At 44.2% G+C, this 20,871-nt stretch overlaps 1 protein-coding gene across 6 annotated transcripts in view; it reads left to right on the plus strand.

The window, feature by feature from the left end:
• FGFR3 (fibroblast growth factor receptor 3) overlaps positions 1-20,871 on the plus strand; it is a 56,016-nt gene that overhangs the window by 16,094 nt on the left and 19,051 nt on the right. For all 6 annotated transcript variants that reach the window (XM_063401466.1, XM_063401467.1, XM_063401468.1 and 3 more), the window contains exons 3-5: positions 5,221-5,484; positions 9,832-9,885; positions 15,765-15,934. In XM_063401466.1, coding sequence (XP_063257536.1) covers positions 5,221-5,484; positions 9,832-9,885; positions 15,765-15,934 — 488 coding nt within the window. The remainder of the gene's footprint in view (positions 1-5,220; positions 5,485-9,831; positions 9,886-15,764; positions 15,935-20,871) is intronic.

Raw genomic sequence — 20,871 nt, forward strand, 5'->3', positions numbered from 1 at the left:
CCTCAGAAGGGGAGAGGAGGTGGGGAAGAGAGAAAACAGAATGTTTTATATAATCCTTTTTCTTTTATAAATAAAATAGAATAGAAAATATATACACAAAATACTTTATATAACATGGTGCATGTATTTGATGTATTAGCTGTGCCTTGCTGGTGGAGGAGCATTTTGGGGTGACAGGGCCATAGCCAGGCAGGGATGTTCCACCTCTGGCACCATCGTGGCTGTGCAGAAAGGAGGGGAAGCTGTGCCCTGTATAAAGCACTGCCAAATATAAATATATATATATGTGTGTGTGTCTGTGTGTATATATATATAGGGGTATTTTTAATATGTGTGTGTATATATATATGGGTATTTTTATTTATATATAGGGGGTGTATATATATATGTGTGTGTTTTTAATATCTCTATATAGGGGTATTATATATATATATTTGTAATTTTTAAAATATATTTTATATATATATATATAAAATAAATAAATACCCCATCAGCTCTCTGCAGAGCAGTGAGGGTGTGCATGGACTGCACCTCTCCCTCGATCTTATCTGCCCTGAGAAGGCAGGTTCCTGGGGAAACAGGTTATCCCAGGATCTTATCATGCCCACCTCTCACAGGGGCTTGCAGTGCTGCAGGGCCCAGGGCTGGTTTGGAGGTTTTCAGTGTTCCCCTAGGGCCTGTCTGCCTCTCTGGGAGGAGACAGGGAATGGGGATGTGGGTTCTGTGCACCTCTGGGGAGGTGACACTGAGGCCACTTGTCACTTTTCCTGGCTACGTTTTAGATTTAGACAGGTCTTAAATGAATTTGGCAAGAAAAGTGTTTTATTTCTCTTCTGGGAAGTTTGCTCTTCCCAGTGCAGAACTCCCAAGGTGAGGTGAAAAAGTGACTCCATCTCAAGAACAGCCACACAGGTATTGTGAAAACACCTGAATATTATCCACTGGGTGGATAATACTCTGTTATTACATCCAGGTCAGACATTTATTTAGAATAAACCAGGGCTAAATGTACAGGACACAGTGCTGGTCTGAGTCTGGAGATACTGTACATGCTCTTTGCCACCGTAGCTGTGTTCATCCCCCTGATGCTGGAGGTTTTCATACAGCTCCAGCAATTATGCACCGGCTTACTGGCTGAGACTGTGATCCCCCCTGGGAATGGGATAACAAACTGCACAGGAGAAAGCTCTCTGTGATCCCATAATGTATCCTGTCACGGTGGATTTGGTGCAATAAAATACATAGAACAAGAAACAATTTCAAATTAACCTGAAGAGAGAAATGTGTGGAGCGCTGCTGTCTCTGTGCTTGTTAACATGCCAAATACAGCTTGTCCAGCTTGAAAAAGGAAAAACATGATCCACTTAGGGTTGAGCCTCAGTCCATTCCAGCACTGGGCTGTGAAGCAATTCTGGAAAGCCTCTTGGGCATTGCCAGGGTGCAGGGTGGGGTCAGGAATCTCTTGCTGGTGGTACTGAAAGTTGTGTGCCTCAGGTGCTCCGTGGGGGGGTCCCAGTGTAGTTTGAGTTTGTGTGGTGGATGTTCCCCTGCTGCAGGATGCCCACTGAAGGAAAAGGATGATGATGATGTACCCATCATCAGGTACTGCATGTACCCCACCAGAGCAGTTCCTCAGGAGGCTCAGGAACACTTTGATGTTTGAAAAAGTAGGGTTGTGAGAAGTTATTCCAGAGGAAAAATGAAAGGTGAAGAGAAAGAAATTTTCTGGAGCCAGAACCCAGCACCCTGTAAGGTGACATGGGACCTGGGGCTCCCTCACCTATCACTGTGAGCCTTTGCTGCCCAGGACCAGTCCCCAGCAGCATCTGGGAATAGTCCCTGACACCCAGGAGGGCATCAGGCAGGCTCTAGGTTGGCTTGGATTTTTGGGGGGACCATAAGCAGCCCAGAAATAGCCCACCACCCTCCATCTCCTTAGCAGCCCAGGGATAGCCTGCCACCCTCCACCTTTTCCTCATCCTTTCGTGCCTGAATAATAAATAACTTGAGAGCTGCATGTGTTAAAACCAAAATAAAACATTTCCAGGCTCAGCCAGGAACAAGTATTGATGTCTGAGAGGAGCAGACAGCTGATGGAAATACTGACACACTTAAGTACTTGGAGCTGTGAACCACACAGAAAGTGAATTATTGCTGGGATGAGCCAAGCAGCTACAGAGATGAAGTATCTTATCCTTATAAGTGAATACATACAAAAGCATTTCAGCGTTGCTGGGCCAACTGTTCCTCATTGTGGAAGGTGTTTCCAGCCAGTTGCTGCCTTTTTGCTCCTCTGAACAGCTTAAAAAATGGTCTCTTTGTCTGTAGTGTGTTTGCTAGGAGCAGTGATGATGCTGCAAGTATTGATCTCCATCAGATGAATCTCTTGGTGGGTCTCAAGTCCTTACTGCTTTGGCTAAACTAAAAATTCATTGAATTTTAGTCATATCTTGGGAGCCCACAACCCAGACTGGCTCTTTCTCTGGAAGAGCCCGTTAAAGCTCAAGTGTATTAATCTCTGCTCTGCTGGCAAATGTCAGATGGGCTCCTGTAACCCTCACAGGAGTTACCTCCCTGGTAGTTTATACCTGTGTGTCATGGTTTAACCCCATCTGGGAACTCAGCCCCACATTGCAGCTTGCTCACCCCATGTCAGAGGATGGAGGAGAGAATTGGAAGAGCAAAAGTCAAGAAAACTCATGGGTGGCAATAAGTAAGAGAAGCAAGGGCTGTACACAGAAGCAAAGCAGAACAAGGAATTAGTTCACCACTTCCCAGGTGTTCAGCCATCCCCAGGACAGCCAGGCTCCTTCATACAGTGGCTGAGAAAGACAAATGCCACCACTCCAAACAATCCTCCTCCTTCCCCAGTTTTATTGCTGAGCATGATATCTCATGGTCTGGAGTATCCCTTGGGTCAGCTGGGCTCAGCTCTCCTGGCTGTGTCCCCTCCCATTTTTTTATAGCTGGGGTGTTGCCCTCAGAGGGGGAAACTTCATTTCTCCTTCCTGTCTTGGTGTCTCTGGTTGAAAAGTTGTTGGAAACACCAGGCACTGCAGCTGGAAGGCAGGAAGGAGGTGGTGGACTCTGGCCACTCTGTGAGAGATGTGAGCTTTGGTTCCCTGCTTTGAACTCCTGCTGTTTTAAGCATGGAAATGAGACTGTCTCTGCTTTCAGATTTATCTTCGTACTTGAAAGCTATATAAGGAAGGCGAGTAAAAATTGGTTCTCCAAGGTCACGGTTGGCAAAGTGCTTAAAAGCATTTGAGTGCCCATTTAAATATTTTGTAGAGATCCCCAGTTTGGGTCCTGTTTATTTTTTAAGCTGTAAGTATATAAACAAAAGTTTGAAAAGCAGTTAACAGAAGTGAGATTAAGACCATTAGTAGCATTCTCCTTTTAACTCATTGCTACGTTTCATGACATTATTCCCAGTCAGTAGGAATAAAGTCACTAGAACCAAACTTTGCACCACAATGTCTGCTGGAAACCAGCTGGGGAGATTGAGGGTAGAGATGGCAAAATAGAGTTGTCAGAAACAAGAGATGCTGCTTCATTCCACAGAAGAAGCTTGAGACCCCAGTCCAGCTGCCGAGTCTGACTTTCCTCCTCATTCCAGCATTCCCTGTATACATTTTATGAAAATTCTTTGTTGCTTTGTCATTAACCCAGGTTCCTTATGGTTTTCAAAAAAGAGTTATTTCCTTTTAAAGGGCTAACCAGTACAGTTTGGCCTGTGCTTAGTCTGGGCTTGTTCCTGTTCAGTAGGTTATAATACAAAAGCCAAGATACACAAGTCTTGATCATTTGGCAAACAGCTTTGGTAGAACTGTGTTTTGTGTGGAGGGGTTGTACAGTTGTGTGGGGTTTGTTTTCCTGTAGATTAAATTAGCAAGAGGTTCCATCAGAGTTAAAGCAGTACTCAGTCTTGCAAGTGCAATATTGTCCACAGGGTTTAATAATTTGAAGCCAAGGTTTGTGAAAAAATCAGTGAAAAAATCCTCACAGTCTAGAAGAAGGAAGAAAAATCTTGAAAAGTTAAACCAGAATATTTCTTGACCATATTTCCCCCAGAGATACATCCCAGTTGGGAAGAGACTGTGGGTGAACACTCAAATGTAGCAATGGGTGCTGGTCTGACAGCAAGGAGACTGTGCATGGACCTCAGTCTTCTTTTTTGATTTACTAGAAGTATATGCTTTCAGGGAAAATTTTTATTAAAAGGGAAAAAAACCCAACACCCTAAAGCTTTGACTGCATGAACACCACAACATTCTGGCCAAACCATAAAATATTTGAGTTGGAATTGCTGCCATGGTATGAGGAAAGGTTCTCTGTAATCCCAATGAGTGTGGGCTTTGCCTCCTGCAAGAGAATACCTCCCAAGAAATACCACCTTTTCAGGCTCCCGGAATCCTTTCTTTCTACCCTCCAAGGCTATTGACTGCAGCCTTTTTATATTTTAAATCTTTACATTTATACAAGAATAAAAACATGCATGACAAGAAGAGAAAAACAATACATTTTTCTCTTGCAGCCTGCTCCAACTCTTTTACCTCAAGGCAAAAGAGCAGCCTGGAGCCAGTGCTACATCCCCAGGTATTTGGAGCTGCTGTGCTTGCAGTCATTTCACAGTGAAGTCATTATCTGTGAATATGTCTTTGGTTCTTCACTTTTGTTGCACACAGAATAACTTCAGCAGGAAGCTAGTGACAGCTTGATTTATTTTAGCTAGTCCAGCCTGCATCTTCTGTCCAGCCTTCCACCTGTTTTCTTCAGACAGTTGCCCTTGGGTCACTCAGAGTCACATAAGACATTTGGTTTATCTCCAGTTCTGCTCCTTGTATCCTGTCCTTGCTGGGTCTCGTTGGGTTTGTGGACAGACTGAGAGGAATAGACAAAAGGAGGTCCAGACTGAGCTGTGAACTTGCCAGAACACAGTCATTTCTGCAGCACTGGGTGCTGCAATGACCCTTCTGTGGTCTGTGCTGTTTGTGGTGATGCACCTGGTGGTGTGGACGTGTTTGGGTTGCTACAGGGTCAAAGCCATCCTTGTAGGTCTGCCAGAGACCTGACTGTCTTTGCACAGCTGTGACAGGCAAGGGGAAGATCTGGGCACATGGAAGCATCAGTAGAGCAAATAAAAGATATGTTTCTTTTTTCTTTCTGTCTCTGACACCTGCTCTTATTTATTCATCTCCATTTGTTTCTCCCTTGCAGAATACTTGAGGAGCGAGACCGCCTTTCTAGAAGAGTTGGTGTTTGGAAATGGAGATACCATTGAACTTTCCTGTAACACCCAAGGCTCTTCTGTGTCTGTTTTCTGGTTTAAAGATGGTATTGGAATTGCACCTACCAACAGAACTCATATTGGACAAAAACTGTTGAAGATAATCAATGTGTCATATGATGACTCGGGGCTGTACAGTTGCAAGCCAAGGCATTCCAACGAGGTCCTGGGAAACTTTACAGTCAGAGTTACAGGTATGTGCAGAAATACAGCTGTTACAGTGATTTTCTTTTTTTTTAAATTTTTGCCCTTTCACATGTTCAGCACAACTGCTGGTTTGTGGTATTTGTCTGTCCTTGGAAGGTCTGCACCTCCCTGGTAACTCCTGACAGTGATTAGATTGGCAAAACAAACCACTTGAAGAATGCTTGCGTGTCCCTACCAAATGTTGAAGCTTGATGTTAACACTGAGAGAGACTGAGAAAGGGTGCTAGTCAGATTAAACCTCAGATCCCCCTTAACACTCAAATAGATGCAATGCTACATGTGCCTTTGAAGTCTTTTGTGAGTGAGTGAACTGTGGCTCACAGGGGTTAAATGATGTTTTCCTTGTTATGTGACAAATCAGTGGCAAAATTACACGTAAAAGCTGGAAGTTCCTGAAGACTGTTTCTCTGTTGTGGCTGGTAAATCTCTGCCCTATATCACAGCTATCACAAGTTGCTAGCTTGTTTTAGAGGTAGCTTATCTGTAAACTGTGTATATCCAAAATATGTCCTTCGTTGAAGTTACTTACAGGGATTCATACGTTGCTAACAAGTGCTGTGTTAGCAAAAGCACATTCTGTCATTTGCTTGGCCATATTTTTTGTGATGAGGATGATAGAACAGAACAGCTACAAGCTGTCCAAGCCTGGATCACTAAACACAGAGTGCCAGAAAAATCTGTTGTTTCCAGATAGCTAACCACCAACACAAAGGTCATTTTCATGATTTCAAGCTGATGCATTGGTAGATGGTGGATACTCATCACTGGGAGCAGATAAAAAAACCTCCTGATCACAGGTTAAAAGGCTGAATTTTCAAGAGAATTAGCTCCTTGTGGATCTCAGGATTTGAAAACTTTCATTTGCCCTTGTACTGTTGGAGCTTTTTCAAGAATCTTTGAATAGCAGGTCCTTTCTCCAAAAGTTGAGTTGCCTCAAAAAGTAAGGGTCTCTGTCTGAAAACCAAACACAGAGATGTTTGTGATTGTGAATCACATCCACTCTATAAGGAGCTTTCTTTTGCAATAGGATTTTGTGTGAGAAAACCATCATGAGAATAAAAGCTTGTTTCACCAAGCCTTTAGCAACATCTGCTTTTTATTGAATGTTACTGGAGATTGCTGTGAATGCTTCAAGGTCATATCAATTAAATGGTTAAAGAAGTATTTGGCCCTTGAAAGGCTTTCTTTAACTAGGTACCATTATTGGAACTATCCAGTGAACTGCAGGTTGTTAGAAATGTTACTCTCTCTTTTTTCCTAAGTGACATGAAAATGCTTTTGAGTTCAAGGGGCAGCAGGCAGGCAGGAGAGGGCAGCTGGTTACATGCTCAAATGAAACAGCTGCCAGCCCCAAAAGTTTGTAAAGTGAGAAATTGTTTTTAATAGTGGAAGGACTGATAATCCTCTGCTTTTAAAAAGTTTAAGCCCCTGTATTTTTCCTCTTCACTAATAATAGCTAATAACAGCTTAAGAACTAGCGAGTAACCTGAACCTGCTTTCTGACAACATTATGAGTCTTTGATTCTATTAGCCCACTATCATTACCACCAAAGTGCTGTAATGTGGGAGCCTCCTTTTTAGCTGTCAGCAGCACTCGTTTAAAACTTTGAAGCCCTGTTTTATGTGGCAATAGTGGCACCTCTCATATACTCAGATATTTCTTCATGATTACTATTGATTGCTCAGTGTGGCACTGCAGAGATGAGATTGTGATCAGAGATCTGTGGTTTGTGTCCTCAATTCTTAAAGGTAATGCCAGCAATTAGCTCAGGTATCTGGTCAGGTGTTCATGTGGATATCTGATGTTTGGGGCTGGAGTTGTTCTCTGCATTAAACTTGTTTAAAGCTGTACTAACAAGCTGGAATTGCTCTGATCTGTATTCTTAAGTGAGCAAAACTGGGCTAGGTGTGTTTGGAATAGCTGATCCACAGGTGAGTTCCATTTTGAGAGGTGCTTCCAGGTCCTAGGGGCATATCAGGATTTTCCTGCACAGAGCCAGCAGATTGGAGTCTGCAACAAACTGTTCTGCAGTGACTCTGACTGTGCTTAGGGGGATGTTTGATGCTGGAAGCAGAGCAAGTAGATGCTGGAGCTGGCATTCAAGGGCTGAGAACCGGGCTGATTATTAGCAGGATTTGTTCTCTTTAAAATTCCTCCCTTGACAGACAAGGGCTTGAGTGTTTTGCTAGTTTACCAAAAGAAACATACTGTCCCCTTCCAACCTGAGCACTTGGAAAGGATCGTGCAGAGGCTGCATGCCCAAACTGATATCCAGCCCTGTTGGCAGAAGCTCCATTTCTGCAACCATTTCATGCACAGAACAGCCTTTGGATTTAGTGGCTGAGCAGCACCCCTGTGATGAGTGTGGACTGCAGCTGGTACCAGCAAACAGAGCTTTCAAAATACCCAAGACCAAGCATTACAAAACAGGTGACTGAACAAATCAAGTCCCTTTTCATTCATAATTTAAGCCCTTTTGAACAGTTCTTGCCAATACTCAACAACTTCTGCAAAGGATTACTATTTTAGTAAATGATAAACAAGTAGCTTATAATCTTTAGTCACTTTTTTGAAAAAGGTGATGTTTTAGTAACCTGAATAGGACAGCAGCTATCAATATGGGATATTTGGTCTTAAAGTCTAAGCTGCACTTCTCATCTTGAAAACCAGAAAAGTCAAAGACTTCTCTCAACCTTGTGGAAGTGTTTTTTAACTAGTTTAAAAATTGATCCGACTCCTCTGGTCATGATGGATTCCTTGGAAAGCAGAGGTAAACTATAACCATGTGTTAATATATGGGTAACCAAATGTGAGAGCAGAGCTGAGAAGGTGCTGATTTCTCCATCGATGCTGGTGGCGATTTGGCTCAGTTTCTGCCTTCGCCAGGACTTGAGTAAACCTGCTGGATCAGCCAAAGCACCTAAACATCCACTTCACTTGCAGCAAGCCCCATGGCATTTCCCTAGTTCTGCTGCCAGCAGGACCTCACTGTGGATTTGCAGTTAGATACATGCTTGAAGTCGTCCTTGAGGCTTTGCCAAGGAGAGGGTGCAAAGCACGATGAGCCCCTGCAGTCTAAGGCAGGGAGATGTTTCCTGTGTTGCTTCTGTGGATGGGGAAAATGCCTGGAAGGCCCTTCTTGCAGATTCTGCAGGGAAGAACTACTTGTTGTTACATTTCCTTCTTTATCCCTCCTTTTATCCCCTCCCCACCTGTTTCTTTTTCCATTATTACCTCCACTGTGCTGGTCAGAAAACAAAAGAAAACTCGAGTGCATCTTGCAATAAATGATGTTCTGCCTGGTTGGATCTAAAGCAGTGCTTTACATTTCTGACTACATGTTGAACACTCATAAAGTCTCCTGTTTTGTAGTGTTTAAGGCCAAATTCTTTTATCACTGTCTCAGAACACAAAGGCTGCTGGGTTGATAGCATTTTGCCTTTATTTAAAAGAAAAATTCCAGGAGATTATGTAATATCAGTGATGCAAAATCTTCCAGATGCTGAACTGTACTAAACTGAACTGTGTAAACTAAATCAAACACTAAGCTTCTATTTGATAATGGCATTTACATTTACAGTAGTCACTTGATGAGGGGAAGAGGGACTGAGCCTTCATTGTGGACAGCTTAGAGAAGGTGAAATGTTAGACCACATTGGAAGAAACAGTTCAGGATGTTTTGGAGAGATACAGATGGAAAATTCCCACCTGTTTACCTGTATTGAGTTACAGCCTTGAGGTGCCTCTGTGGGAGGAGTATAACTAAAGGGAACTGGTTCATGGAATAGCCATCAAAATGTTGATGGAGAGAGGTTTGATTGCAAGAAGTTCAAAAGTTTTGGTCTTGGTGTTTAAACAAGGAGTTAATAAAGGGAGAGGTGGCAGGGGGATATTGAGTTTAAAGAAAAATGCAGGGAAAGTGAATTAGAAATGCTGACCTGTACTTTTGAGACATGATGAAATAAAAAGTCTTCAGAGTGAATGCTAGAGGGAAGAAAAAAATAAGCAGTCAGAGAGCTTGTTCTGCAAAAAGAAATCTTCTGGTTTAGAGTTTCTTTTGCTTTTATGAGGAAGAGAGCATTTCACACAGGGAGAAGTGTTTGACATTGGAGGATGTTTTCAGAGTGCTGGCAAACTCTCAACACCTCTCTCCCAGCTGAGAAGGTGCCTGGCCCAGCAGCATCAGAGGGCTGGGCTGGTGGAGCTGCAGGGAAGGGAGAGCCACCCCTGGGTGTCCTCCTGGCCAGAGCACATGGCACCAACAGCCTCGTCCAGCACGGTGTCCCCACACACCATCCTCTTGCTGCTTCACTCCTTTCTTGTCTCTTTGCAGATTCCCCTTCGTCAGGTGATGATGAGGATGATGATGATGAGTCAGAAGATACAGGTAGGTTGTTTTTCTGGGGTGCAGAGGCCTTTCCTTTGAAGAAGCTGTGGCTCCCAAGCACTGTTGATGTAGTTGCAGAGCAGCTCTCTCTCTCTGTTGAAATCAGTGACCTTAGGATGGAACCATGATGAAATTTATCTGAAAATTTAGAAACAGCTGCCAGAGTAGTATTGCTGCTGTGGAATCCTACAGCAGCAGTACTGCATTTAGAAGACTTGATGCTGAGAATCTGAATAGATGAGTAGTTACAAATTCTTCTTGCATGTAAATCCAGACAAGCCCCCCACTTACTGTGTGTGTATATATATATTTGTTTTACTACACTGATGTTACACCAGTTTTATACCATTTCAAACCTTGACTGCTTTACTTTTAATTATTCTGATTCTGGTCCATACCAACATCTTGACAGGAGTCAGAGTACAAAACATAAACTAGCCAAGGGCCACGTCTATGGATGCCATAAGTGAGAGTAACCTCTTTGGCTTTACTGCCTTTTTCTTTCACTCCTGTGAGAAAGAGAGTCCCAGGACAGTGCTTGGTGCTTTCACAGTGAATCTCTGTCAATCCCAGTGCTGTTCTCTTTAAGTGCAATAGCATTAATCAGGATCATTACAGGCTTCAGAGGTGTTAGTGTTGTGTTTTGCTCTTCTTTTTATACTTCTGCAGAGTGAGCTGCCCACGTGTATGTGTTTTTAATAAATAAATGTCTTGCATTTGAACTCCCAATCGGCTGTACGTTGGCAGAAGTTCAACATGACTGGAAAATCTCTTCTGCTCATAACATTGGATATGCAGGACTCTCTCAATCAGTTCTGCCCCTGCAGTGAGTTAATACTGCTGTGTGTGCAGTGTGTGGACAGTGAGGGTGAGATACAGTGCCAGGAGACCCAGCAGCAGCAGTTAGTGATTTTCTGATAGCTTCTAATCAGTGCCCAAATCCTGCCAGGTAAACTTTGCAGAGGTGCTCAGGGCTCCTGGTGCCTGCTGAAGGAGGGTACAGACTTAGGGAAGGTCTGGTTTGGTCAGGAGGTTTTTTTCTGCTGCAGAGCAGCTTCTTATGAGCACAACTGATCATTCTGTACATTTTTATGTGGTTTATAGAGAACTCAATCTCTTAGCAACAGGTATCGCAAAACATCAGCTGGCTTATGGTACAGAAAAACATTTTTCTTCACTGAAAAGGAAAACACACGTTTCACCACATGTATTTATAGCCTGTTTTCTGGGTCTTCTTGACTTTGAAGCTGTCTCTGTTTTTAGACCTGAAGGTAAAGGCTGGCTTTGCTTAAAGGTCTTTTTATAAAAAGTTGGATTCTCATCTGCTTTAAAACTGGTTGATTAGCTTAATGTGTCAGTTTGGTGAAACCTCACAGCGTTTCGTGAGATGGGTTTACTTTTTGTTGTTTTCTTTGGTGTCAGATCCTCCACGTAACCCTCAGAGGTCTCCTGAGTCTGGGGAGCTGTGTTGTTAACCCTGGTACCACCACTGTCAGGACATTCCTCCAGGAGCAGGGGCTGAAGGACCATCCCAGACAGGCACACATGGTGTAGCCAGTGCCGTGTTCTGTGAACAGCCCAAAGACCCATGTCCTCTATCTCCTGTGGCAAAAATGTGCCCTGCTAATGGTGTGTCTGAGCCCCTGCTCAGGCAGCAGACACAGCTGTGGTCAGTAGTTAGAGGAGGAAAGGCCATAGATGCCTTCATGCAAAAGCAAAATACCACAGACTCACAGGATGGTTAGGGTTGGAAGGGACCTTAAAGGTATCTAGTCAGTAGAACTGGTAGTGCTTCATATTTAGGAGGAGGCAATCCATCCTGGACTGGCTCACTGAGTGTTGCCACACTGCATATCACTGAAGAAAATCCTTTTGTCCTGACCCCTCATGATGATAAGTTACTTTTCTGGCTTAATTGTGTTACTCAGCAGAGTTTCTCATCCTCATATGGTGGAGAGTTTGGAAAGCTGATTCCAATAGCATCATGAGTTTGCAGCCAATCTTGTTAATCTTAAGGGTTGTAAGTACCAAATTCCATGTGAAATGCCCTGCTCTGCTCACTCTCAGCTTCCTCTCTGAAGGGCAGTACAGACACAGGGCATCCCTTAGGGATGGGCAGCAGAAAAGAATTAAGGAGAACTTTCAGCAGCTTCAAATCAGCTCGTTTGTTGCATCCTTGTCACAAACCGTGATCCGCCTTTGCAGAAAGAGGCTTTCTAATACCTCTGTTCTCTACAGCTGTTTTTGCTGGCCCCGAAACAAAAACAAAACTCCCTTTTCACACACTGTGCTTCTGCCCCAGTGCTCCCTACCCCTCTTGTATCTGTTTGTTTGGAGCCCCCGCTGCGCAGCCCCAGCACCTTCAAAGAGCCCCCATAATCTCCAATTAAATCTGGCTCTGTCCTCGGAGGCGTCAGCTGGGGAAATTACACAATTAGGGTTGATTCTGTCTGCCACAGAATTTGGTGGCAGCTCCTAATTGCTAAATGAGCGCTTGGCTGTATTAATTATTCCAAGTATTGCTCTCAGTGTTTTTTTTTAATTGGTCATTCCAGTTGGATGGGTGGCCGGTGTCTTTGACGAACAAAATGGACCGTCAGGCTCAGTGTTTGATGATGGGAAAGGGCTGCTGATAATGTTTGCCAGTCCCCCCCCTTTTTTTTTTTTCACACCTGCACATGCAAAACCATTGCTGGTAATTAATTTAGAGAGAGCTGGTCTAGAAAATTTTCCTGTCTTTCATCCTTCCTCTTTTCCCGCTCCCAAAACTCTCTGGAGCTTTGCAAGCTCTGCTTGAAAAGAAGAGTTAGCAACATTTTCAGCCCCTTAAAAAGTGGTAATGAAAGGACTCAGAGCAGAGCTAAGCAAGAGCAGGGATGTTTTGTTCGCTGGTCCTGCAAGTGAGAACAAAGGCACTGTTTTCAATGTGTAGATGCTTTCTTCCAGTTCCAGTTTGACTTGAGAGCAATGCCCTGTTTGAGTCTTGGCACAATAATCCAGGGGTGCCCAGCCCTGGCAAGCCCTGAATCTCACAGAAGAGCACCCAAACGAGGGAAAGCACTCAGGGAAGAAGTTGTGTCTAATTGCAGGAGGCAGGAGCGAATCCTGCCTTTGCTCCATGTGGAGAATATCCTCAGCTGGAAACTTTCCTGGGCTCCCTCTTGCTCCTCTCTGATATCCTATAGCAAAATCCCCCTTGGCTTCATTGACAACATTTGCAGCCAGTGGATTGATGGATCTTCTGTGAGATTCAAACTCATCTTTTGGGTGAAAAAACATGTTAAAACATCACCCTACATCACCCTGCAGCACATGCAGTTGTTGTGTAAAAGGGAAGAGCCCCAAAAAGCAAAAGGAGGAACCTGGTCCTGACCATGTGATGTAATTACACTTCAGTGCCTAGATGATTGTCAATAACAGCATAAAATGGGATTTATTGTGGGCAGGTATGTTAATCAAACAACAAACAGCAGGTTATTTGGCTGCCCTCCTGGTGGTGGCAAAAGGGGACTTTTCTATCCATTCCTGGCCTTTGCCATACCTCTCTCCTGTAGCCCTGTTAACCTCTTGCAATGTCCCCAGAAAATCAGGGTGCATTGCCAAAAGGAAGCATTTGGCCAGGAAATGACCCAGGCTGCAGAAACCAGACATCTCCCAGCATGGTTTCTGGAGCCCTCTCCTCTCCAGCCTTCCCAACATCACCCAAGTGTCCTCTGCATTCACTCCCTGCTGCTGCCTGGAGATTTGCCCAGTCTTTGCTTGGTTTCTGCCCTTCCTTCATGCTATAACATCATCATCCTTTTACCATCAAGACCTTTTCTTCCTTTAACAGTTGCACCCACTCTTCTAATGTTTTTTGGAACATTCCCCATTTTTGTGCAGTTCTAGCATTTGGAATGGTAGGTGGCTGCATGACGTCCCATTTTAGCTCATTTTGTCATGTGGTATTTCAGGCCTCTTGGGTGTGTTTTCACAGCAGAGTTTGTAGCTGGGATTTTCCAGGGCCATGGGAACTGCGGGGATTCCTCCTTTTGCTGATGTTTGTGCCAGCCACACTCCTGCTGGATCCGGTGCCATCCTGGCAGGAAAAGGGCCTTAAGCAGTTTCATTATTTGAAAAATGAGGCGGGATGGGTGAGCACAGATCCCTCTGATAGGCATCACACTGTTGTGCAAGGCAGGCTGAGGGCAGGTGCAAACCCTCAGTGCTGGATTTCCCTCCCTGGGATGGCTGTGGCACCTATATCCAGCAATCCCACTGCAGAGGTGGGAAAGCAAATGGGACACGAGATGTGCCCAGTGGGGCTGTCTCTAGCACATTTAGGGGCATCCTGGATGGAGCTCCTGACATCCAGTTCCTCACAGACTTTGCAAGGAGGAGGAAACATGAGGAGAGTGTTGGCAGGTGCTAAAAACCAGTGGGTGCATAGGTTGCCTTGGCTGAGCTGATCTTTCCTGCAATATCCTTGGAGCTGGAATGCAGCAGGGAGCCTGCATGGGGCACACTGAGGACTTAGACCAAGGTGGGGTCAATCACAGACTTAGCTGGGATTGCAGTGGGATGGGTGTCATGCAGCCAAATGCATCAGGGCTAAGGAGTGCTGGAGAAAGGGAGCAGCTCCCATGCATCTCAAAGGGATGCAGCAAGAGGGGAAACTTTGTACACCCTTGTCAAGGGCAAGGGGATTACAGGGGCTTCAGAGTAGCACTGAGATGGGGCTGTGATGCTGGGTGGTGTTTCTGAGCATTGTCACCACTGCAGGAGAGGCCAGCAGCAAGGCTTTCCCAACAGCTTTGGTGGCCATCGTGTTCTCCAAGGCAGTTCTTGGAGGACCAGTGCCTTCAGTTTGTCTTGGCCAGAAGTGCACATACCTCTGCAACTGGTGCTCTGTGTCTGAGAGTTTTTCCTACCCAACTGGAGGAGATGCCATTTACACTCCTTGCCCTCCTTGTTATTTTGCAGCCCAGACCCTGCCTGCCCCCTCTCCCGTTTGCCCTTGGTGTGGAGCACAGATCTGGGGGGCTGGATGTGGCCCTGATGTGGCAGGGGAAACATGGCATATGCAGCTCTGCAGTGTTTCCTTAAGCAGAAATGAAAGCTTGGGAGGCTTTTTTTTAAAAAACTTTTTCTTTCTTCCCAGTATAATGAGTTTGCCGCTGCTGCTGCCTTAATTTGGAGTTAATATGTAATGTTTGTAACACAGCCAAGGAACTGTACTTGAGGCAGATTATAAAAAGTATCTCATGCTAACACTGGTGTTTTAAAATTTATCCCTGTTCAAAGGTAACATGAATCTTTAAAATTAAAATCACTCGTACTTAAAGAACATAAACATGATAAACCAGTTTGGCACTGGCGCGTTTTTTTCTTTCCTTCCCTTAAGGAGGCTACACTACATTTGTACTCACTGAGGAGGAACATTTTCCAGTGCACTCAGCTCATACTTTTTCTCTGCTCCCTTGCTGGCCCATCAACATTCTTTTACAGTTCTAACATCTTTCTGTTGTTTATGCTTCTTGCCTACTAATGTCCCAAAGGTACATCTGTGTCTTTTTACACGCCGAGGCCAGATTCTCATCCTGATCTGGGATAACTCCACTTGTTGATTTAAAAGCAGCCCCTTTAGATTTATACTGGCATTACCAAGACAAGAACCTGGTCATGAACCTTTCATCACAAACCTGAAATGCAAACACCCTCTCTATGTCTTCGAGAGTCATTTAGCTGGAAAACATTTCTGTGTCATTTATCTTAACTGCAGCAGGTAGCAATTTAACTGTCAATCTGCACATGCCAAAGACTCCTCAAGTGCATCTGCTCACCAGCTGATATCCTCTGTGGCAGGAAGGGCCTGTTCAGCTTGGTTTTTCCTTTCTCAGGTGTTCCCTTCTGGACCCGGCCAGATAAGATGGAGAAGAAGCTGCTGGCAGTTCCCGCCGCCAACACCGTTCGCTTCCGATGTCCGGCGGGGGGGAACCCAACTCCTTCCATCTACTGGCTGAAAAACGGCAAGGAGTTCAAAGGGGAGCACAGGATTGGGGGCATCAAGGTAAGGTCTTGGTTTGGATCTCAGTTTTTTATTATTTCTACCAACCAGAAGATGATAATGCACTGTGATTAAAACGGGTAGTTTTAAGAGCGCTGTCCTGACTGTGTAAAATGATGGTGGTTCTTGCACTCTTAGGAATTGCTTGGCACCCAAGTGTTAAAAAGGATTGCTGTCCTTTGAGATCAAAGGCTAATTCCCTCTGAGTTTGTCTATAGTGGTCATTCAGGGAGTAGGTAAAAATGGGGCTGGGTTTGTGGTTGCATTGTGGGATGAAAAAACAGGAGCAGAAACTTCTGTCCTAATTTCTGGAGATGAGCCCAGTCCATTGAGATGTGTTAGACCAAGCCATAGCTGCTCCCAGCTCTCAAAAAAACCCGTATTCAGTGTCCTTTGAAGGTATAGGAAAGACCTCACCAAAGAGCTGGATCATCATGCTGGTAGTCATTAACATTCTTGTGGTATAAATCACTGACCCTTGGTCAAGTGTTGGATTCCCTTGTAGCCAGAGTATCAGCATCTGCTCCTTGGCTGCTTTCTTCTCCCTGCTTCCTTTCTACCATGAGGTGTTCTGGAAAATGCTCTGGCTCATGTTTACAGATGGAGCTTAGGGACACAAAACTCCACTGCAGTCAAATTATTTAATTAGCCAGAAACCTCTGTGCTACTTTATATGATGAATTTTGGCAGGGTTTTAAAAGGAAAATCAGCTTTTCTAAGATTTTGCTGCTGTTGTTATTATTTTGTCCCCTTGAGGTCACAGTCAGACTCTTTTTTTCTGGTTTTATTTGGGGACAATAAAACTGCTGCAGCTGATTATAACAAAATCATCATAGCAGGAAGGACTCTTGAGCAGCAGCTTTTGCCTGCACTCTGCCAGCCCTGGCATATCCCTGGACTCTGCTGCTAGGGAGGGAAGGTGTCTTGTAGGAAGGCACCTTCATCAGTACTCAGAATAGCTGTGTGCTGATGCCTGCCACATCCGTAGTGTTTTGAAAGGGCACTGGGCATGCAAAGCATGCTGTGCTCCAGAAACCAGAGAAGGATTCAAAAAAAGTCCTCCCTCCCCACAGTTTTGGGCTGTTTCTTTCCTGTTAGCTCAGACCTGTTCCTGAAAGAGCCTTTTGTGATGGCTTCAGTGAAGCCTTGAAAGCTCCTTCCTCAGTCCTGTGCCTGCTCCAGCCTGGATGAGGCTGAGAACACGCACAGGTTTGGATCTTCTGAAAAGCCGTGGAGGGTAAAGAAGTGGAGAGGCAACTCCTGAGGGTAAACTGCTCTTCAGCAGATGACATTCACAAAGCACGAGCATCTTTTACTAATTGCAGGCTCTAAGGATCATCCTGAAGTGTTTTTCAGGCTTGCATGCACTATTCCAACAGCTTTTTACTAAACTGTGTCTCATCAGCTGCACTAAATTATGCCTGCAGAAAAAAAAAATCTAAAGCTGAAAGCAATTCCCCTAGCCACTTTCCAGTAGTTTTAATCTATCTTTGAGTTTAAATTGACACGTTTCATCCTCTGAAACGCAGTAGTGAGTCTTAGGCATCGCTGTGCTTTGTTTCTCTGGGGGCACCTTCCAGCAACAAGTCCATGCTTAAAAGAGCTATTGAAGGCAATGTCAGGACAATTACAGAAAGATTGGTTTAAGCTCTCTGTCTGTCTAGGTGTAGTTCTTTGTCCTGTTCTTGATATAAAGACATCTTTCTCTGTGATTTTCCTTCCTTTATTTGCTTGCTTTTGGTCATGAGCCACAGTTAGGCATAAGTGATCTAACGTAAATCTCATCCAATATAAATATACTGATAGATATCAACTGAGATTTGAACCAGAAAAGGAGATTGAAAACTTGCTTGGTATCTCATGTATTTAAGATTTAAATTCCCTGTTACAACTTAACTTCATAACAGGATTAGGCAGCTTGAAAAGAATGGGCAAGATCCAGATCTGGCAGAGTTTGGTTGGCTTGCTTCATCTCAAGATCTGGTCTTAACCCAGAAATCCTTGAGCTGGGAATGTTCTCATTTGTTTTCAGTGTGTGAAAGAATTTAAATGTTGATTTTGAGAAGGCTGTTGTCAGCAAATGAAAGCTGACCACTCTTCCACATCTGCCCCTTGCACTGTGGCATTTAGACCCATGTGACTTCCTGGTGTAAAGCCTGCAAGAGAGAAGGGTGAGTGTTGAAAACATGATGGGCAGGCTAACCTGGTTTTGTTACAGTTCATCCTTAACTGGTAAAGAAAAGAAATTCATATGACTTATCATATGAAATTTCCCAAAGAGCATTAATGGTTAAATCCGTGTTGGAATCTCTAATATCGTAAGCCTGTGTGTGTTAAATGACCTTAGAAGGGAAGATTGAGGGGGAGGGGAGATGGAGGATTATCCCTTCCCCAGACCATTGCACTGACTTGCATACCAGTCTGGCAAACACGAGGTTCCAAGTGTGTCTGCAAATGTTTGTTTCACAAGGAGCCAAGAGTGACAACACCAAATAAACCAGAGGGATTTCCAGTATCTCACCCGCTTGATTAATGCCTGCACTAAGTCACTTTGTGTTTCTAGTGTTTTATCAAGTGCAGTGACTATCCTAACATGAGAATTATGATCTCATGCCAAAGATTTTCAAAACTAAAAATGTCTTCCTAAGTTTCCAAACAAGTTCTGCCCCATGAGTCTGTGCCCCCAAGTTCATTATTCAAAGTTCCCATCACAAACCTGACAAAGAGGAGTTCTTTGGGAAGTGTCATAAAAGTGTCTTTGAAAGTGCATCCTTAGTAAAACACCTAATTTGGACCTGGTTTTAGAATATAGGGCAGACTAGGGAGTCATCCCTGTGTCTGGAGCCCCATTTCCTTGGAGTATCTCCTAGGGGTTCCAGATGCAAACATTTTGCAATGCTGAAAAGCAGATTTAAAGAAGCCTTTAGACACAACTACAGACAAGCCAGAATGGAAATGAGCCACTGAGCAGCCACAAATTTGCATTGAGACTTCCGTGACAGTCTGGTATGTTCAGCTGTGGGCTCGGGGTCCAGGCTCTCTGTTCTTGGAGCTTCTCTTACTCTGTAATTGCCACACAGTTACAGAGATGCAGCAAAGGGGGATGTTGCTTTACAAAAGGTGAGAAGTTGGCTCTGCTCCTCCATTTGTGGGTGGGCAGAGGTGCAGTCAGAGCTGACTACACATCTGCCACGGCTGAGATGTCTGTATGAAATGTTTGGTCACAGCCTCTTGTTACCAGCACTCTGAAATGAAAAGAAATGCCATATTCAGCGTTCTCTGAAAAATGGGGGGCTCAGCAGTGCTGTTTTCAGGGCTGCAGAGGTCTACAAATTGTTAAAATCACATTTGCTTGTTTATCTTGCAACTAAGCTGTCTAGTCCTATGGTTTTAAACCTGCTCTTTGCAAAGTTCTGGCTTTGATTGCAACTTGGCCCTTTTACGGAAAGCATGTGGATGCAATTTATGTGTAGCAAAAGAGGTTAAATGACTTCATATTTGAGTTCACCTGCTGCAGCAAGAAATCTCCAGGAGCAATTACACCCTTGTTTTTTCCATCAGCCCTTGACATTCTATAGTGCAGTGTTATTGTAAATCTCCTGCTTCTGTGTCCTTGGGGTCACCTTCAAAATGTTTAATAAAATTAAATGTTCTGCTTTGGGCAGCAGAAGGCATCAAATTAATATCCAGAGATTTGGAGAGCTTTCATATGCTATGCACCCTGCAGTCATCTTTGTTACTGTTGGTTGCTTTCTGTATTAATACAAGATTTGCTGTCCATAGCCATTATTTCCTTTATAATCATTAGAAACAAACGTTCTAGCTGAGATCACAGGGGAGCAGGTCAGGGTGGAGACACGGGTTGTGCTTTCCCTTCTGCTGCTGAACCACCATCAGTTCTGGACATGAGCCACGTCCAGAAAACCAACCAGTGTAAAACTCAGTGCTAAAATAGAAGGGCTGACCAAGCATGCTAGGGACAAGATTTGAGGCTGGACATGTTTGCTCCTGTTTTTTGGAGTAATTTAGGGGACTAACTCATTTGGAGAAATGGGTTTCTGTTTAAACAGGTGCCATCACCTGTTGCCTCCATAGCACATCCACTTTAAAAAATAGATCGGAATATTAAAAGATATAAAATACCTAAAATCTAGATCCTATGTGATGCCTACTGAAGTGGCTATACTAATGAAAGGTGCCACATTCAGCTGTCAGCTGGCGTTGTTATTATGATTATTATGGAAAGATACAGGAGTCCCCACTGAAATCTCATGTTACATTGTGTTGCATCATTTTTGCATTGGTCTTGATGCCTTTTCTCATTAAGACTTTAATGACCATGGTAAACAGGTCCTTGGGATGTTCAGGTTTCCTCTGGGGTCTGAGTGTGTGGAAGCTCAGTGGTTGTTCACTGGTTTGAAAGGTCTGGTGATGATGGTGCTTGCCTGTCAGAGTCTATAACATCCCTCTGGCCACCCTGGAGGGTTTGGAGACCAGACAGGGGGGTCTGGGATCTGTACAAGGGGGTCAGCCAGCCTCACACAGAGCCCAGGAGGACACTGCTTTTGATCCCTGGCCATTGGAGAGAATGCCCACATTGTATGAAGAATCACAAGCTGAGAAAATTCAAAATAAGTAGTATTTAGTTTATCATAGAATGTAAATGTAGAATCTAGGATTCTCAGTATATGGGGTTGAAGAGGCAAGATGGAGGAATTGGGGAGTGGCCCCTGTGCACCTTGTTCTTGCTCTCGTCCCCCATTTTCTGCTGAGTTGGATCTCAAGGACTGGTTTAGAGTAGAAATGACATGTTAGCATAGGTAGTAAGTATTGGTGTGATTCTGTAAATAAAAAGTACGTTTTGGATGGTGGTTGGATCAGGGGAATGGTACAAAAGGTCCAGGACCCTCTGACCCGCCCAGTCTGCTGCGTGTCCTGCT

The sequence above is a fragment of the Prinia subflava genome, chromosome 7, assembly GCF_021018805.1.
Source record: "Prinia subflava isolate CZ2003 ecotype Zambia chromosome 7, Cam_Psub_1.2, whole genome shotgun sequence".
NCBI classification, from domain to species: Eukaryota; Metazoa; Chordata; class Aves; order Passeriformes; family Cisticolidae; genus Prinia; species Prinia subflava.